The sequence below is a fragment of the Pezoporus occidentalis genome, unplaced genomic scaffold, assembly GCF_034315485.1.
Source record: "Pezoporus occidentalis ecotype Australia unplaced genomic scaffold, CSIRO_AGI_Poc_V1 ctg81, whole genome shotgun sequence".
Classification (NCBI taxonomy): Eukaryota; Metazoa; Chordata; class Aves; order Psittaciformes; family Psittacidae; genus Pezoporus; species Pezoporus occidentalis.
Window position 1 is genome coordinate 7,454,676 of NW_026916170.1, and position 15,119 is coordinate 7,469,794.

At 37.8% G+C, this 15,119-nt stretch overlaps 1 protein-coding gene across 1 annotated transcript in view; it reads right to left on the reverse strand.

Moving 5' to 3' along the window:
- The window catches only part of SCML2 (Scm polycomb group protein like 2), a 72,225-nt gene that overhangs the window by 22,907 nt on the left and 34,199 nt on the right, over positions 1 to 15,119 (reverse strand). The window contains 2 exon segments of the mRNA XM_062603801.1: positions 1,439 to 1,689; positions 14,431 to 14,674. Of these exon segments, the coding sequence (XP_062459785.1) occupies positions 1,439 to 1,689; positions 14,431 to 14,674 (495 nt within the window).

Below are 15,119 nucleotides of genomic sequence, written 5' to 3' on the forward strand. Positions count from 1 at the left end.
TACACATCAAGCAAAAGAGCTGGAGACCATTTACATCAGTAGCCTACCAATGTGGATGTCTGACTGGAAGGGGCAGGTAGTAGAGACAGCACTTGGTTTTCAATTTCTGGTCCCCAGAAACATTTCTTACCTTGTGGTCATCATTTCAACAAAGTGCCTGCTCCCAGTTTTGTGCTACAGCCTTCTGGGTATGCCCTAATAATGCCCTATTAAAAGAGTGCCACTAATCTACCCCTTTCCACACATAATTAGCAATAGATCCCCCACAAAAAACTTCCAAAATACAACTTTTTGAAATTTGAGACAGGGAGGGAGGAAAAAAAGCAATCCAAATCAAAACAAAACCCTAACTCAAAACAAACTCAGAAAACACAATGCCCCCCATGCCCCCATTGGTGCTAATGCAAAGGAGGGAGGACCATAAGGTCCTTTCCAACCCTAACTATTCTATGATTCTATGACAGACAAATCATTTAGGGAAGGACATTGCAGGATTGTTACTCCTCTTTGGCAGCCTGCAGTGGGTGAGAAGCCTCAGAAAAAAGACTGTACTTCCACAGCAATTCAAACTGCCCTAAATCTGCCCTGCTGTGATCCTATCTTTCCTTGCTGCAGATGTAGCTTTTGTGCTTTTTTGGGGTGGAGCAGGCAAAGAAGATAATAAGAGGTATGGATGCTGGGTCAGTTGTCTACTAGTTTAGCTCCCTTAAGTAGCTCATTCTGGGATTATATAGCCACCAGTGCTGGTGTCACATGGGATTGGGAAGGGGGGTTTACAGCAGTGCTCATTTTTACCTTATCAAACAATTCCAGAGGAGCTGAAGCTGCAGCTGCCAGCACTCTAGATCTGATGCAGCTTGGCAGGGAGAAAGGCAGAAAGTCATCTTGTCTTTCAGACCAGGGCAGAATTAGGCCCACACCTGGAGAAATGTATTGCCTGGAAAGAAGCTTCTTGCTTCATGCTAGTAACTTCACAATTAGAGATTCAGTTGGTAAATTCAGCTGTGTGCTTAAAATGCCTAAATTCTGCAACAAATCCCTCACTGTTCTTAATCCCTTGTTTCCAAAGATGAAACAAACAAAAAAAAATGAAAAATATTCAAACTATATATATGATTCAGTACCAAAATAACCCAGACTAAAAAGTCTGAAGGCTCTCCTGGCTCTTGTAATTTTACTGGAAATGGCTATTCCAGGATATTAAACACCAGCAACTCACCCTTCAACAAATCAGTAATCTTGCTCTGGAATGAAATAATCCATAGTTTATACCGACATATTCCAGAATAGCTACTCTAGACTTTTCTTGTAATCAGTTGCTGAAAACAGTAAAGCCCTGAAGGCTGAAGAGAAGACAGAAAATTAAATGGTAACAAAAAAAAAAAAGTCTCACTACAAAATTTTTCAGTAAAAAGTAAAGTAGTAGATAAGGACTAACCTTTTTTCCAGGTTTTAAACTTTTTTTCCTTGTTTTAAGATTTTCAGTATGAGAGATGCTTTTTGTCAGGGGAATATTTTTAGGAGACCTGCCCTTCTTGGGAACTGCAGACTGTCCAGGGGGTTTGCCCCGACCTGGTTTCCTGCCCCGTTGCGCTGGTACCGGAGCAGATTTCTGTGGAGACTGCATTGAACGCCGGGTCACTTTGGAAGGGGAAGATTGGATTTTTGCACTGCTCTTTGTAATGGAAACTGAAGAAAAACAAAAACAAAAGGGAGGGGGGGGAAAACCTCAAAATGAATGATGGAAAGAAACTTTTCTAACAAAGATTTAAAAAGAAATAAAATGTAGTGCACAATTTACAATGTAAAATAAATATACTTGGATATTTTGAACTTAAGTGGCTGGCATGTAACTACAGAACTTTATTAAAGCCAAAGACGGAGCTCTTTATACCTGTTCTTTTAGAGGGACTGTTTAGAGGAAAAAACATTCAAACAAAAAATAATTAATCCACTCACCTTATAAATGCTTCCTATAATTTAACTACAATATTTATAAAGTGCCATTCATCAAGAAGGCCTTCAAAATACTTCAGAAATTATAGAGCTCATAATATATCTATTCTCTAAGAGCAGTTTCCACAATTACAAGACATGCCAACTACTTCTAGGGAGCTAAAAAAAAAAAGCAAAGAAAATCATCCCACTAATGAGGAGAAACTAATGATAGGAAATGTATCATGAATGAGTATTTATCTGAGATGCCTGTTTATAAACTTAAATTCACATAACTATACCCAGATTTTTCTACCGGGAGCTACTGAGACTTAAAATTTTATTTGCAAGAAGGACTTCCAAAAATCAAACACAAAGTATCATTTTAATTCAGTCTTAACACTAAACCAGTTCTCTGTTGAATCTCCTATCCCAATACAAAATTGATCCAATATGTATATGATGTGACTGTATTATAACCTGGTATAAAGCTGCAAGACATAATCACAATTCATTGCATAGAACTTCCTAGTTAGGAATGTTTACCACACAACACACTATTCTCTGAAGTAATAATGATGATTTTGTTTTAATAATTCCCTTCACAATGGAGAGATTAAAACACCAGAAGGATGTCAAACAGAACCCACAGATAAGGACAAATCCTCAATGCAGAGATGTACGACACCATGCTACAGCAGCACCTGCGGCCAACGAAACACAATTACTAAGTCCAAAAATATGACAAATATTGTGTTTTCTTGATCTGATTGCTGGCAAGCAGATCAACTGAGGAAGAGGTAAGTTGAAAATGAAAACCAGAGATGTGACAGCAAACTATCCTTGTGAGAGCTATAGGAAAGGATCACACAACAGGGTTGAGATAATCTGAAACCTTTAGACTATGATCAGATGGCTTTCTAGTATCACACTGCCCCCACTACAGACTTTTGTATCTCCCTGATGATGAAACTCCCATGATTCTCCCTAACCCTAGGTACTAGAACTTAATGTGACACAACTTAGAAGTGTTGCAAGTGAGGGCTCAAGTGGGCTTTCACTGTATCATTCACCAGTGCCTGATCCAAAGCACTACTGCAGACTGAAAGTGAAGCATAGGGGGCTGCCAATAATTAATTTCCAGGATTTCTGTGAATTTGGAATATTTCTTCTCCTAAAATATTAGTATGTTGAGGCTTTCTGGTAGGCAAATAAAACATGAAATAAAACTCAAAGACACATTTGAAATGAGATCTTGAGAAAAGAACATAGTTACAGATTGAGTATCAGTTTTAACGTCTAGCTCTATGAGTGATATTCGCCTTAACAGCCCAACAGCCAGCTTTACAACTGTTCCTTTAACTTTGAATTTTTATTCAGGAGTTCACTGTTATTAAGTATTTGCAACAGAAAATGTCACAGTAAGATGAAATACACACTGCATACAGACTTCTAACAAAACACAAGTACTACTGACACATTTTAAAAGCTGTAGGAGCATTCACATACATTGCTATTTGATTCTGTTACTAATCTAATATTTCTGACGGCAGTTCAGAAAAAAAATCTCTTCATTATAACCGTCTGCAATCCTAATACATCAAATACAGACATGATATCCCTAGGTATCTGAGAAGGACCACCTCCTGGATGTGCAAAGTGATCACTTTCATTTTATTTATGTATGCCAAAACTTGCTCTCATATGCAGCAACAGCTTAAAACAAGATGAACAGAATTTTAACCAAATGCTGGCATAACATTACTCAGAGATCTCTGAATTGCTGAATGACACCTCGCATTAAGCCATACATCTGGAAAGCAAAACACTACGAACTGAATGCTGTACAATTCAGTACTACATATTGCGTCCTGTATAACACTTGCACTAATGTAAAATGAAGCTATTTTTATTTGCGCTACACAACTATGCATTTAGCAAAACAATCATGACCTCCAAAAGAAACGTTTCACAAATTCTTTGTGCCCCTGCCTATGCTGAAATCTAATACATGCATTTCTGTTCTCACACAGTAAAGACAGAGCTAAGGTTAAATACACAGCTAATTGCAATGTCAACAGGTTCTAGGAACACAGGTATGAGTTTCAGGACACTGGGTAATCCCTACTGCCTTCCCGAAGGACATTTACCGGACAAAGAGTAACAATGAAAACAGCTCCAACCACTTCAGGCTGCCCTCTTGAACCACACACATCAAGTACCCTTATCTCAGTATCTTCCTACCTGCATACTCCAGAGAACCAAATATTAGCAGCATTAACCATTAAGGGGGGGAATCAGGTCCCATTTGATATTCTTTCTTCTGCCTAGGGCTGAAGCTGCTTTTTTCAATAGGCAGGACTGCAACAAAGCCCATGCTGTCTGGGCAGCCTCCCAGAGATAGCAGCAAATGAGGAGGCTGCTATTTGCATTTGTTGATTTAAGAGAGGATGGGGGGAGCACAAGGGAGTGGGAGACTGCTAAAGTAATTCCCATATTGTCTGCAGGCTGTATTGACAGTAATCATCAGTCACCTGCTCATACTTTCTTCAACCCAGCCTTCAGAGGGAGACCAAAGGTTACGCTGGGTCACAGGATCTGAAGGGAAATGAAAAGACATGCAAAAATCGAGCTGCCAACCCACTGCATCTGTAGGCAGAGTTATTCCCACTAGGCCACATGTTCCAAAAACTAAGATGTTTTAATAGTCTCATGAGAACTTGTTAAAATACAACGATGAAAAGAATAGAGAGGAAAAATGCCAAGCTCTGCTTGCAATTACTGCAATATTTAGCTGGGATATTTACAACCAAAAAAAGCACATTTGCCTTTTCAGGCTGCTGCTTTGCATCACAAAGACCTTCTCATTTGCACAAACAAAATCAAGCATTTGTGTCATGTTGCTCTTCTACACAAATTTCCACTGCTCCAGTTTCAAGAGAGGGATGCATTGCATGTCTCTTATTTACACCCTAAACCTACTGGCATCCTCAATAACTGAGGAACAGACATCTTGCTACACAAACATACTTTACCATTGCAATGTTAGCAACTAAACGGCGTTTTCAACTACACACAGCTCCAGTTATACTGTCATGTTGGTGAGGGCTATAGGTGACTACCTTCTCACAACACACAAACAGCTTCAATACTTTCAATCACTGCTCATTCAAAACCTTCTAATTTTCTCCCCAAAACTATTCGGTGAGAACCCCAACACCTATAAACTTTGTATCTAACATATGTGAGAGAAACCCCAAGTCCACTATCTTGGAACTCACAGCTTAAAGATGCATTGCCACAAGTCAGTTCTCATTCACACAAGCAGATCATCCACTGGAGCCAACCAAACTCATTTGCATGAGAAGCACATGAAAGATTAGACTTTAGATGAGGGCCAAATTCTGCTGGTAGAAGCAGAAAACCTGCCCAGACACATGCAGGACTACAAAATTTGACCCCAGAATGTTATCCCAAAGATCTCTATCTAGAATAAGTCAGATATTTAAGACAACTGTGAAATCCGAAGCTACTGAAACCTCCAGCACCTGGGAAGGGGATGGGGCAGATGACAGCTTTGAAGCCTGAATTCTTATGCAATTTTAATTAGTAAAATTCCCTCAAATAATCCACAGTTATGTTTTCACTCCATGCTTTTATGCAAAGCAAAGGGAAAAAAGGTTCAGACTAGTAGTAATATTTAAACATTAGAAATCTACTATTCAGTTAGTGTCACAGAACAGCAATTACAAGACAAGACTTTAAAAAGCTTTAGTTGAAATGACACAAAACAATACAGGGGCCCATTCTGCCGTACATTCTGTGAATATAGCATTGCTACCTTAGGTGAAGGTGCCGATTAGGACTGTAAAAATAGTAAATCACTGTTTAAATCAGCATTTCTTTCAAGACAGAAACAATTCATTTGTACTGAAGTATTGTTCCTATGCCCCCACTGAGACACAAGCCAAATGTTCTTCTGAGAACCTAAAAGCCCAGCCCTTCTCTCATCTATAGATAAAAAAAATGAGGGGAAGAGATTTAGCAGATTACCCTAAATCCATGTGAGCATTTCACAGCAGAAGTAATGGAAACATCCCTCCTCAGTTCTAGATGGGGATTTTAACTATAAAATTAACCTTCTTTAATGCAGTAGGTTATTATCATGATAGTTTTGACAACTGGCAAAGGAGGTGGAAAAGATTAGCAATTTTTCTAAACAGCTTACTGTCAAGGATTATAAAAATTTATGTCCTTATGTCTCAACTGAACAAGAGAGCCATACAAAAGCATAAATATCTGTAATACATGACACCTCTTTCTATCTGTGTTTGGATTACTTCTGGTTAAGAGGTAGCTGTGAGATACTAATTGATATGTTGCTATGATACAAAGTCAGTTATAAGTCATCATTTTGTATCTAAAAAGCAACAGCGCATTTGGAGACTTCACCATTCACCTTGGCAAGACATGAACATTATGGCTTGCAATTTTCTTTGTTCTGGATTTTAGTTTCTGCTACCTGCATAACGAAAGAAAAAGAAAAAAAACCCAACAACAAAACCCAAACAAAACTAACCACCAAACAAATGACAAAAAAACACCAAACAAAACAAACCCAAACAAAAACACAGAAGACTCCTGCCATATATTCTTTAAAAAATCCTAGCCTTCCTTTCACAGGCCTGAAAGGTGAAATTGTGAAAGGTGAAATGGGTAAAAAGGAGAGCTCTAAGTGACATAAAACAAAATTAGAGGAGGGCCACAAAGATAATCAGGGGTCTGGAGCATCTCTCCTATGAGGAGAAATTGCAGGAGCTGGGCCTGTTTAGTCTAAAGAGGAGTGAAGACTGAGAGGGGATCTCATTATTGAATGCAAGTATCTCAAAGGTGAATGCCAGGAGGATGGCACCAGACTCTTTTCAGTAGTGCTCAGAAACAACATGAGGAGCAGTGGCCATAAGCTAAAACACAAGAAGTTTCACCTTAACATGAGGAAGAACTCTTTTATGTTGAGGGTGGCAGAGAACTGGAACAGGCTGCCCAGGGAGGTTGTGGGGTCTTTCCCTTTCTGGAGACATTCAAAACCCACCTGGATACGTGTAACCTGCTCTAGGTGGCCCTGCCTTGGCAGGAGGGTTCGACTAGATAATCTCCAGAGGTCCCCTGCAACCCTAACAATTCTGTGAAAGGAAAGCATTTCTTCCCTAATGACTTCCCCAGGCAGTACCGTAGCACCTTCCCACATTTTCAAGCACTAGGCAAACCAGCACTTACAAAACAGTCCTGGGAAAATACTGATCAAGCTCCATTAAAATTCACTGCTAATCACACACACACACACATTACTTCCAAAAAATAAACTTTTAATACACTGGCTGGGGCAGGGGTTGCGCAGAGTGGGGACTATAAGCAAAACAGAAGAAAGGCTCTTGAAAAGATCTCTCCAGTTGATCTCCAGAAACCAAGAACTGTGAAAAGCCAGCTTCTAGTGTCACCCCCCAATAAAACATTGCTACTGTAACTACATTAACAAAAAAACCAAAAACCCAACCCCCCTCCAAAAAACCCCAAGAAACACCCCCCCCAAAAAAAAAAACACAAAACCCCAAAACAAACAAACAAACAAAAAAAACCCACAATAAAAAACCACAAAAGAAACCAAACTGAAATAAAAAAAAAAACTGTATTTTGTTGATAAACTGAGAAGGAAGAGAGCAAGTAACTACCAAATAAACTATCAAAGCAGCAGAAACTTGAGTTACCTGAAAATAATTTAGGTGTGCTGATGATGAATCTGTCAATAAGCCTGCCAAAGCCTAGCTCTATACATCAGGCAAGAGTTTTAACATCCTGATTCTTCACCCCTTCATTACTAGTTCTGCACAGGTTTTGCTATTATTTTTCCCCAAACAGCATCAGCATCAGGACAAAAGATAGGCCCAAAATGAAACAACAAAACGCAACAAGCCTCAGGGGAAGAAAAAGATAAACACTGAGTGTGGCTAGTGCAAACCACAATTTGTTTTGCCTCTGTATCTGAATGGCAGCACTGATATTCTTAACACAGCTTATAGGTACTAATATAGGTTTGGAGAAAATCCACTCAATCCCATCCACTGGTTGAGCAACACAACCACTGTTGACATTAGCACCCTCAAGACCTGAACAAGAGCAAATAAAAAAAAAAAAGTATTTTCCATGTATCAGTCAAAAATACATGTGTTGGAATATTTCCAATTTAAAAGAAAATTACAACTACCTTATAAATAAACATGGTAAAGGTGGTGAGGAAACCAGATTGACAATAAGCACACAGCTTTGGGAAAGGCAAAACCTTTATTTTTTCATTAGTGATTACTGCCCTGTAGCAGCACCATCCAGGCCTTACTGCAAGATGCCAAGAAACATTAATACCAAATAAAAAAAGCTTAACATGTGAGAGAATGTGGCAAATCAGACTTTAGCCTGAAGCACTGAAGAGTTTTTCATGTACAGTTCTGAAGACAGCATAAATCTGCTTACTGTATGTGCCTGATTTAACTACTGTGACCTGCTTGTGAAAAGAAGCTGGCTGCACTGAGAGAAAATTGAAACCTCCAGCAGTATGAAATTGTACCATTTCAGCATTTGGTTTTTCCTTTAATGAAACTTAAGATTACCATGCTTATCTGACTTTGGTTTTGGCTACTTTAAATGAAGCAGAGTCTTTTCACAGATCTAACTGTAGCTCTGTCTAAAGTTTCAACAATTCTTTTGTTTCATATGCAAACATACAGAGTAGTACTTAAATTTATATTGGTGTTGCACATTTGTGTACAACTCAGCTGAATATACAGTGAACCTATTTTGACATAATTTCATTATCAATAACAGAGAAGTGCATCTCCAGTAGCTAGTTTAGAAAAATATGCATAAACAAAGCAATGAAAACACATCTGAAAAATAAAAGAAAACCAAGCTAAAAAATCACAAGACAGACAAATAAGATACTTTTTAATATCTGCTTGAGCCTGTAGTGCTGTTACTGCTGCAGACAGCTTTTGAGGGAGATCTTTAATATCACAGGCTGATTAGCGTAATGAAAGAAGATTGCTCTCACTGACAATAAATGCACTGAATTGTGAGAAAAGCGATGAGGGAACAGACGATGAGGGAGGGGAGAAGGGAAGAGAGGCTGGCTAAAGAGTAAAGCTACAGTGTATCACTGTTTTTATTTATATTACTACATCATCTTCCTTTAGTCTCTCCTGTACAGTGCAGAGAGTAATTCCTCCTTCATTAGCTCTTGCCTCACCTTTTTCAGTCAAAGATCTGGCTTCGTAAGACCATAGGATCAAGGGTATATAGCAGATGCTGTTCACATCTAAATGATGGATACGATGTTAGACTGAAATCAATCTTTGCAGATGAAACTACTTGTCATTTCCCACATGGCTTGTCCCCACTTGTTCTTTTGTTTTCTTTCTTTTTTGGAAAACGTTTTACTTTTATAAATAAAAAGGTGGGTTGCCTTAGTAACTGCTATTTCCATTTAAAGACTAAACACCAAAATTATTTTATATAGAAACAGCAAAAAGAAACTGCTCTGACAATTTTCAGTCATCTGCCATCTACTTCAATCATAAGCCTCAGCTACAACTAACTACAGTGCAATACAAGAATATTCTTAGGCATAGTAACAGTTTTTGGATAATTCCAATTGAGTAAAATTAAAATTACAGTCTATGGTGGGTAAACAGAAATGCATAATATGTTTGGCCTAGAAAAAGGGTGAACAGAAAACATCCAAAAGATATCAAACATAAAAAGCCTTTTTTAGATAATGCTAAAGCAATAGGGCTGAATGTTTGTTTGCATTTATACTGACTCCAAGGAAACTCATCACGTCAATTCCCGTATCAGCACCCCTCTTCGTAAGGACCAGAAACAAGTTCTCTGACATGAAGTACCAGCAGCAGAGGCCAGAAAACTAAGACAAAAGAAGCAGTAGAGTGTTGGCAGAACATACAGCACTTAGGAGACTTAGGGAAGCCAAAAGATTAAATGCCCAACCTACTGATGGTCTGTGCAAGTTTGTCCTTAAAATTGTCTCAAGTTCAGAGACCTAAAAAGGTGCTTAATGCAATGCCAACACTTTAATGGCAAGGCGTAGAGAGAACACCTGATGTTAGTACTGGCAAAGTTGCTAGAAACTCTTGTACAGAACAGAGGTAGCAAACCCAAAAAGAAATGCAACGTGTTGGATTGGGAGAACCAATCACAGCTTTTGTAGGGAAAAATCACATCTCACTGAAACCATTTCACTATTTTTTTAAGGAGTCAGTAAGCAAGCAAGACAATGGAAAGTTAATTGATGTAGTCTGTGGATTTGCATTTGACAAGATTTCACACCATAGCCTCTCTCAAAACAATGCTTAGCTGACACTGAGTAAGAGGGAAGATCCTCATGATCCTTCTAAAGAATTTCATGGAAAATACCTAACAGCAGCCAGGAATAAACAGACATGTTTCCACAGTCGAGAGAAGACTCTAGAGATTTCTGATGAGATTTCTGCTTGGGCTTGTATCATTTGATTCATATAGGGAATCAAATGGTAAACAGTAAAGCATGAAATGGCAACAATTGTTAAAAAATTATTTGAGTCAGTAAAGTTATGTAAAAAGATCTTGTAAAGCTGAGCAGTTGCTCCATAGAGGAAGTGACAGATGAAACACAATGTCAAGAGATTAAAAATAATACAGCTTCCATGATCAGTGTTGGGCTATTAACCCAATTCTAAGATTTACAAAAATGGTATCATAGAATTGAAATAAATATTTCTATGACAGTATTAGTTCATTGCTTGATAGGTAGTCCAATAATCCAAAATCCCAATTCATGAATTACAGAAGGAAGAGAAAACAACACAGAAACCACCACTATGCCACTACGTCTTAAATACTTTGTGCACTTCTGGTTCCAGTGGCTTAAAAATGCCATAACTTAAATGGAAACAGTACAGAAAAACAAGGCATTAAACTGATCCCATAACAATGCAAAATGAAACAGAACAGGATTTTACAAGTTTGGAGTAGAGTTAGCTGACGGAAGCTAGAATCTAGGTCTACAAAATCACAATGGATATGAAGAAGACAATTAGGGAATGACTATTTACTGTATGTGCAAGTACTGGAAGTACAAGAAGCTATTTCGGTACAAGAACATGAGGACAAGAAATGAAGCTACCATCAAGAAAAAGCATACCACCTCTTCCAGAGGACATATACTCAAGTACAGAACTCCTAAGTACAGGATGTTGTAGGTGATGAAAGTGCAGACTGCTCCAAAATATAACTGAACAAAATAGATTGAGCTCCCCCAGAGGTACTCAGCATAAAGTGTTATTCTGGGCTCAGGAGGTGCTGGGTTGTAGACAGACAGATAGTAGGAATACTCCTGCAAGCCTCTCTCCTATGTGCCACTGCTGGGAAAAAGCCTGCTAGAGCAGACGATCCTTCAGATTGATCCAGCATAGACACTATCATGCCGACTTCCTTCACCAGCTATAGCTCACAATGATGTTCTGAGTGACAAGTCATCTCTAAAAGCACTTAAGTGACCAGGAGACAAAGAAAACAGTCTACTGCATCTGTAAAATATTAACTGTGGGCCAGCAGGCCAAGCCAACATAAAGCACTGTTGTCAAACCATACATAACAAAAATTATCAGAGATATTTCTAAGGAAATAAACTACAACATTGGCTAAGCACAGCTTCTGCTAATATAAATATTGAACACTACATTTCATACCACTGTATGCATACCCTGGCACTCAGCCAGGTCCACTTACGTCACATCTTCTGATAAGGATTAAAGACAAAACATCAACATGAAGATTAAGGCTTGAATGCTCAAAACAGTTAGTGCAAAACAACTTTTCATCTACCTTCTTCATTTTATCTTCTATTAATTGCATCTTAGTTCCTGATCTTATCTGTCTTAAACCAATGCAAATTACAGAGATATGACTATAAAGACTAAATATATCACATAATCTGGTGTAAAGAAATTTATTCATATCTAAGAAGACTGTGTTTAAACTGTTCTTCAAAACCTCCCATGACGGAGTTCCTACATTCTCTCTGGACATCCTAAATGGCTAAGACAGTAAACAGCTGAATTAAACTCTTCCCTAATTTTCATATTGTCTCCCTTACTGCATTTCATCTCTCTTTCAAAAAGCTAAATTAGACCTTAAAATGCATGTCTCATGGCATGAAATTGTGATAGGTATGGATCCTTTATTGCTTTCATACTCTACTGCAGGGTATTGGTTTTCCTTGTTCACTAAAACCTGAGAGGTTTTTTTCTGTGCTTTAACCAGCGTTAAATGCTTTCAAGAAAAATAGCTACAAAATCCAAGAATACTTCTCATTATATTCACTGTGATCTAAACTACACTTGATTATTTTCACTTTCTGTTGTGGAAATCCAAGGCAGAAATACTAAACTCACTGGAAAGAAGTCCAGGCCAGAATACTGCTATAATATTTCAAGTGAATCTCTACAATATACCATCTGCCATACTTTCTTCCTTAACAGGAGTAGTCAACATAAATGTGACTTACTGAAGAATCCTGACAACATTATCATATTTCTGAATTGAAATGACTTGATTACACTCTCCTTGAAGCTATTATTTACATCTTAATAAAGAATTATCATTACAGTTCTTTAATGGTTCAAAAGCAATCAAATAACAGTGAAAAACATAACCTGAGAGCAAAAAAAATTTCACCTAGTTATGTAGATTTGATAAGTGTGTTTAGCGTGAATAGCTCATAAAAAAAAATGAGCACATGAAGCAAAACTGAAAGAAAATTCTTTATGCTCAGAACGAGAAAAAAAGGAGCACACACAATTTTAATAAAAATACGCTTAACTTTGGGTCCACTGTCAGAATTAAAAATAACGAAATCCACAGCCTGCACCTCCCTGCCCTCAGCTTCTATAACATGTCCAAAATTCTTAGTTTTGACTGCAAATCTTTAAGGACCTTGTTTCAGGTTTTATTAATTCCTGAAGAGTTAATTATTTTTCAGCTCTGTTCCCAGGCCAAAAGTCAAAACACAGCACTGCACCAGCTACCAAGAAGGAGAAAAATGACTGCTACTGCTGAACCCAGGACACAAAAGCAATAGAATCCCTAAGAATACCTGGCTATTTCAAGCCTTCAGCAGATTTGAACATACTCAATTCTGTTTGTTTCATTACATGAACAACTGGAATATATAATAAACTTTTAATAACTGTTAAAGAACTCTCAGATCTCTATCAAGAAAAATTCTGTACATATTATCTCAAAATATTGCTAGTTTTGCAGCAGTGAAAGTGAAGCAGACTAAACAAGTTAATAATACTTCTATTCAGAGGATGCAATTGGACTCAGGATTCTAAACAAGAATATCTTCTAAAAATTTTACACCACTTATTTATACCACCCCTTTAAGATAAAGCCATTTTATGTTATCACAATTACCGTAATTAACTTACCATAATTACACATCTTATTCATGATTTCTCAGGACAAGGTCAACCTTCTGAAGAAGGTAAGAAAGACACTTTACAGACTAGGAGCACAAAACCACTACAACCGAGGTCAGCAGGATACCTATTAGATGACTTCTGCTAAATGTAATTTGTTCACACCTGACTTCCCCCTGCCTTCTCACTGCAGGTTTGTACCGGCAGATCATCCTGGACCTATCCGTAGAGCTACACACATAGTTCATCACTTGCTGAAACCTGCTGAAGTGGAATAAACTAGATTATGGGTACTATGACCATCTGCAGCAACTGCAGACAGTAACTACAAACAGGCAGGTGAGAGCAAGGATGCAGAGGTAGCCTTAATTGATTTCAGTTATTTTTTTCATACAGTTCTTGACTTGCTGGCAAAAGAGTGAGAGAAAAAATTGGGATGGAGAGGGCAGGAAACACGACTGCTTTCTTCCCCTCTTGCTTCTGTTCCTTTGGTACTTTCAGTGAGAGTTCTGTGATATCAGTCTACTTGTTTTTACTCACTTAACAACAGCTGTGAAAATGCACATCATAAGAACAAATTATTCTGGTTAACAATATTGAAGTAATTAATTAAAATATGGTTCCCCTCTTTAAAAACCTCTTTTTGTGTGAAATTTGTATGGAGTGACAGCAAATCTAGTTTAAGTCCAAGACTCTTCATAAGCACATGAAAATGGAAGATTATCAGAAGCTCTCCTAACAGTATTAAATAAAACACATTCTCAGAGTTAGTATGAACCAACAAAAATTGTTTCCCAGAAGGTATCCTATTAACTTTAAACTACATAAACAAAATTTGACAACATTTCATCATCAGCAGCTACTCACAAATCAAATCTTCAGTCTTATCTGCATACAGCCAGCTGGTTTTAAAATTCTGCTGTAATTGAGGGGGAAAATAATTAAGCAATATTATTAGTCATCTTACCATTATTCCCTGGTGGTTGTAATGCATCTCCTGTCAAGCTACACCATCCGACTGGGAAAATATCTCGAGAATCACATCTGCACCAATAGTCAAATGCTCCTCTCCAGCCATCAAATGTAACAAAAACTTCATCTCCTTTAACATCTCCTATGGTTGCTGGGCAAATCAAGTATGGGTTCTTTCTATCTATAGCTTCAAGTTTCATTCCAACTTTAAAGCAGTTTGGCACAGGTTTTGGTGGTTCCTACAAAAGAAAGGGTGACAGAATATTTGCATTTCTATGGCCTCTTAAAAAAAAATACTAACAAAAAAGAAAACCATCTATTTTTCCTCAACATCCTCACCTCTTACACTCACTACTCTCAAAAAGTTATGGCAGACATTCAAGAAAACTTACTTGTATTTCAAATGTGCTTTTGCTTTTCTGTATTATAAAAATCTAGATTCTGTTCCCACAGACACAGCTGGGATAATTAGCAAAATTCTCCATGACAGAAAGACCCTGCTAGAAATATTTACATAAGCAATAGGTTGCACCCAATACATTATGTCTGGGCAGCAAGACAGCAAAGACACTAAAATGAAATTATTACATGCTAATAAAGAGGAAGAGATTTGCAGGGAATGAATATTTCTGGGGACTGATAACTGTCTGGTAAAAGCTTCACCTCTCAATCCATGAAAAATTC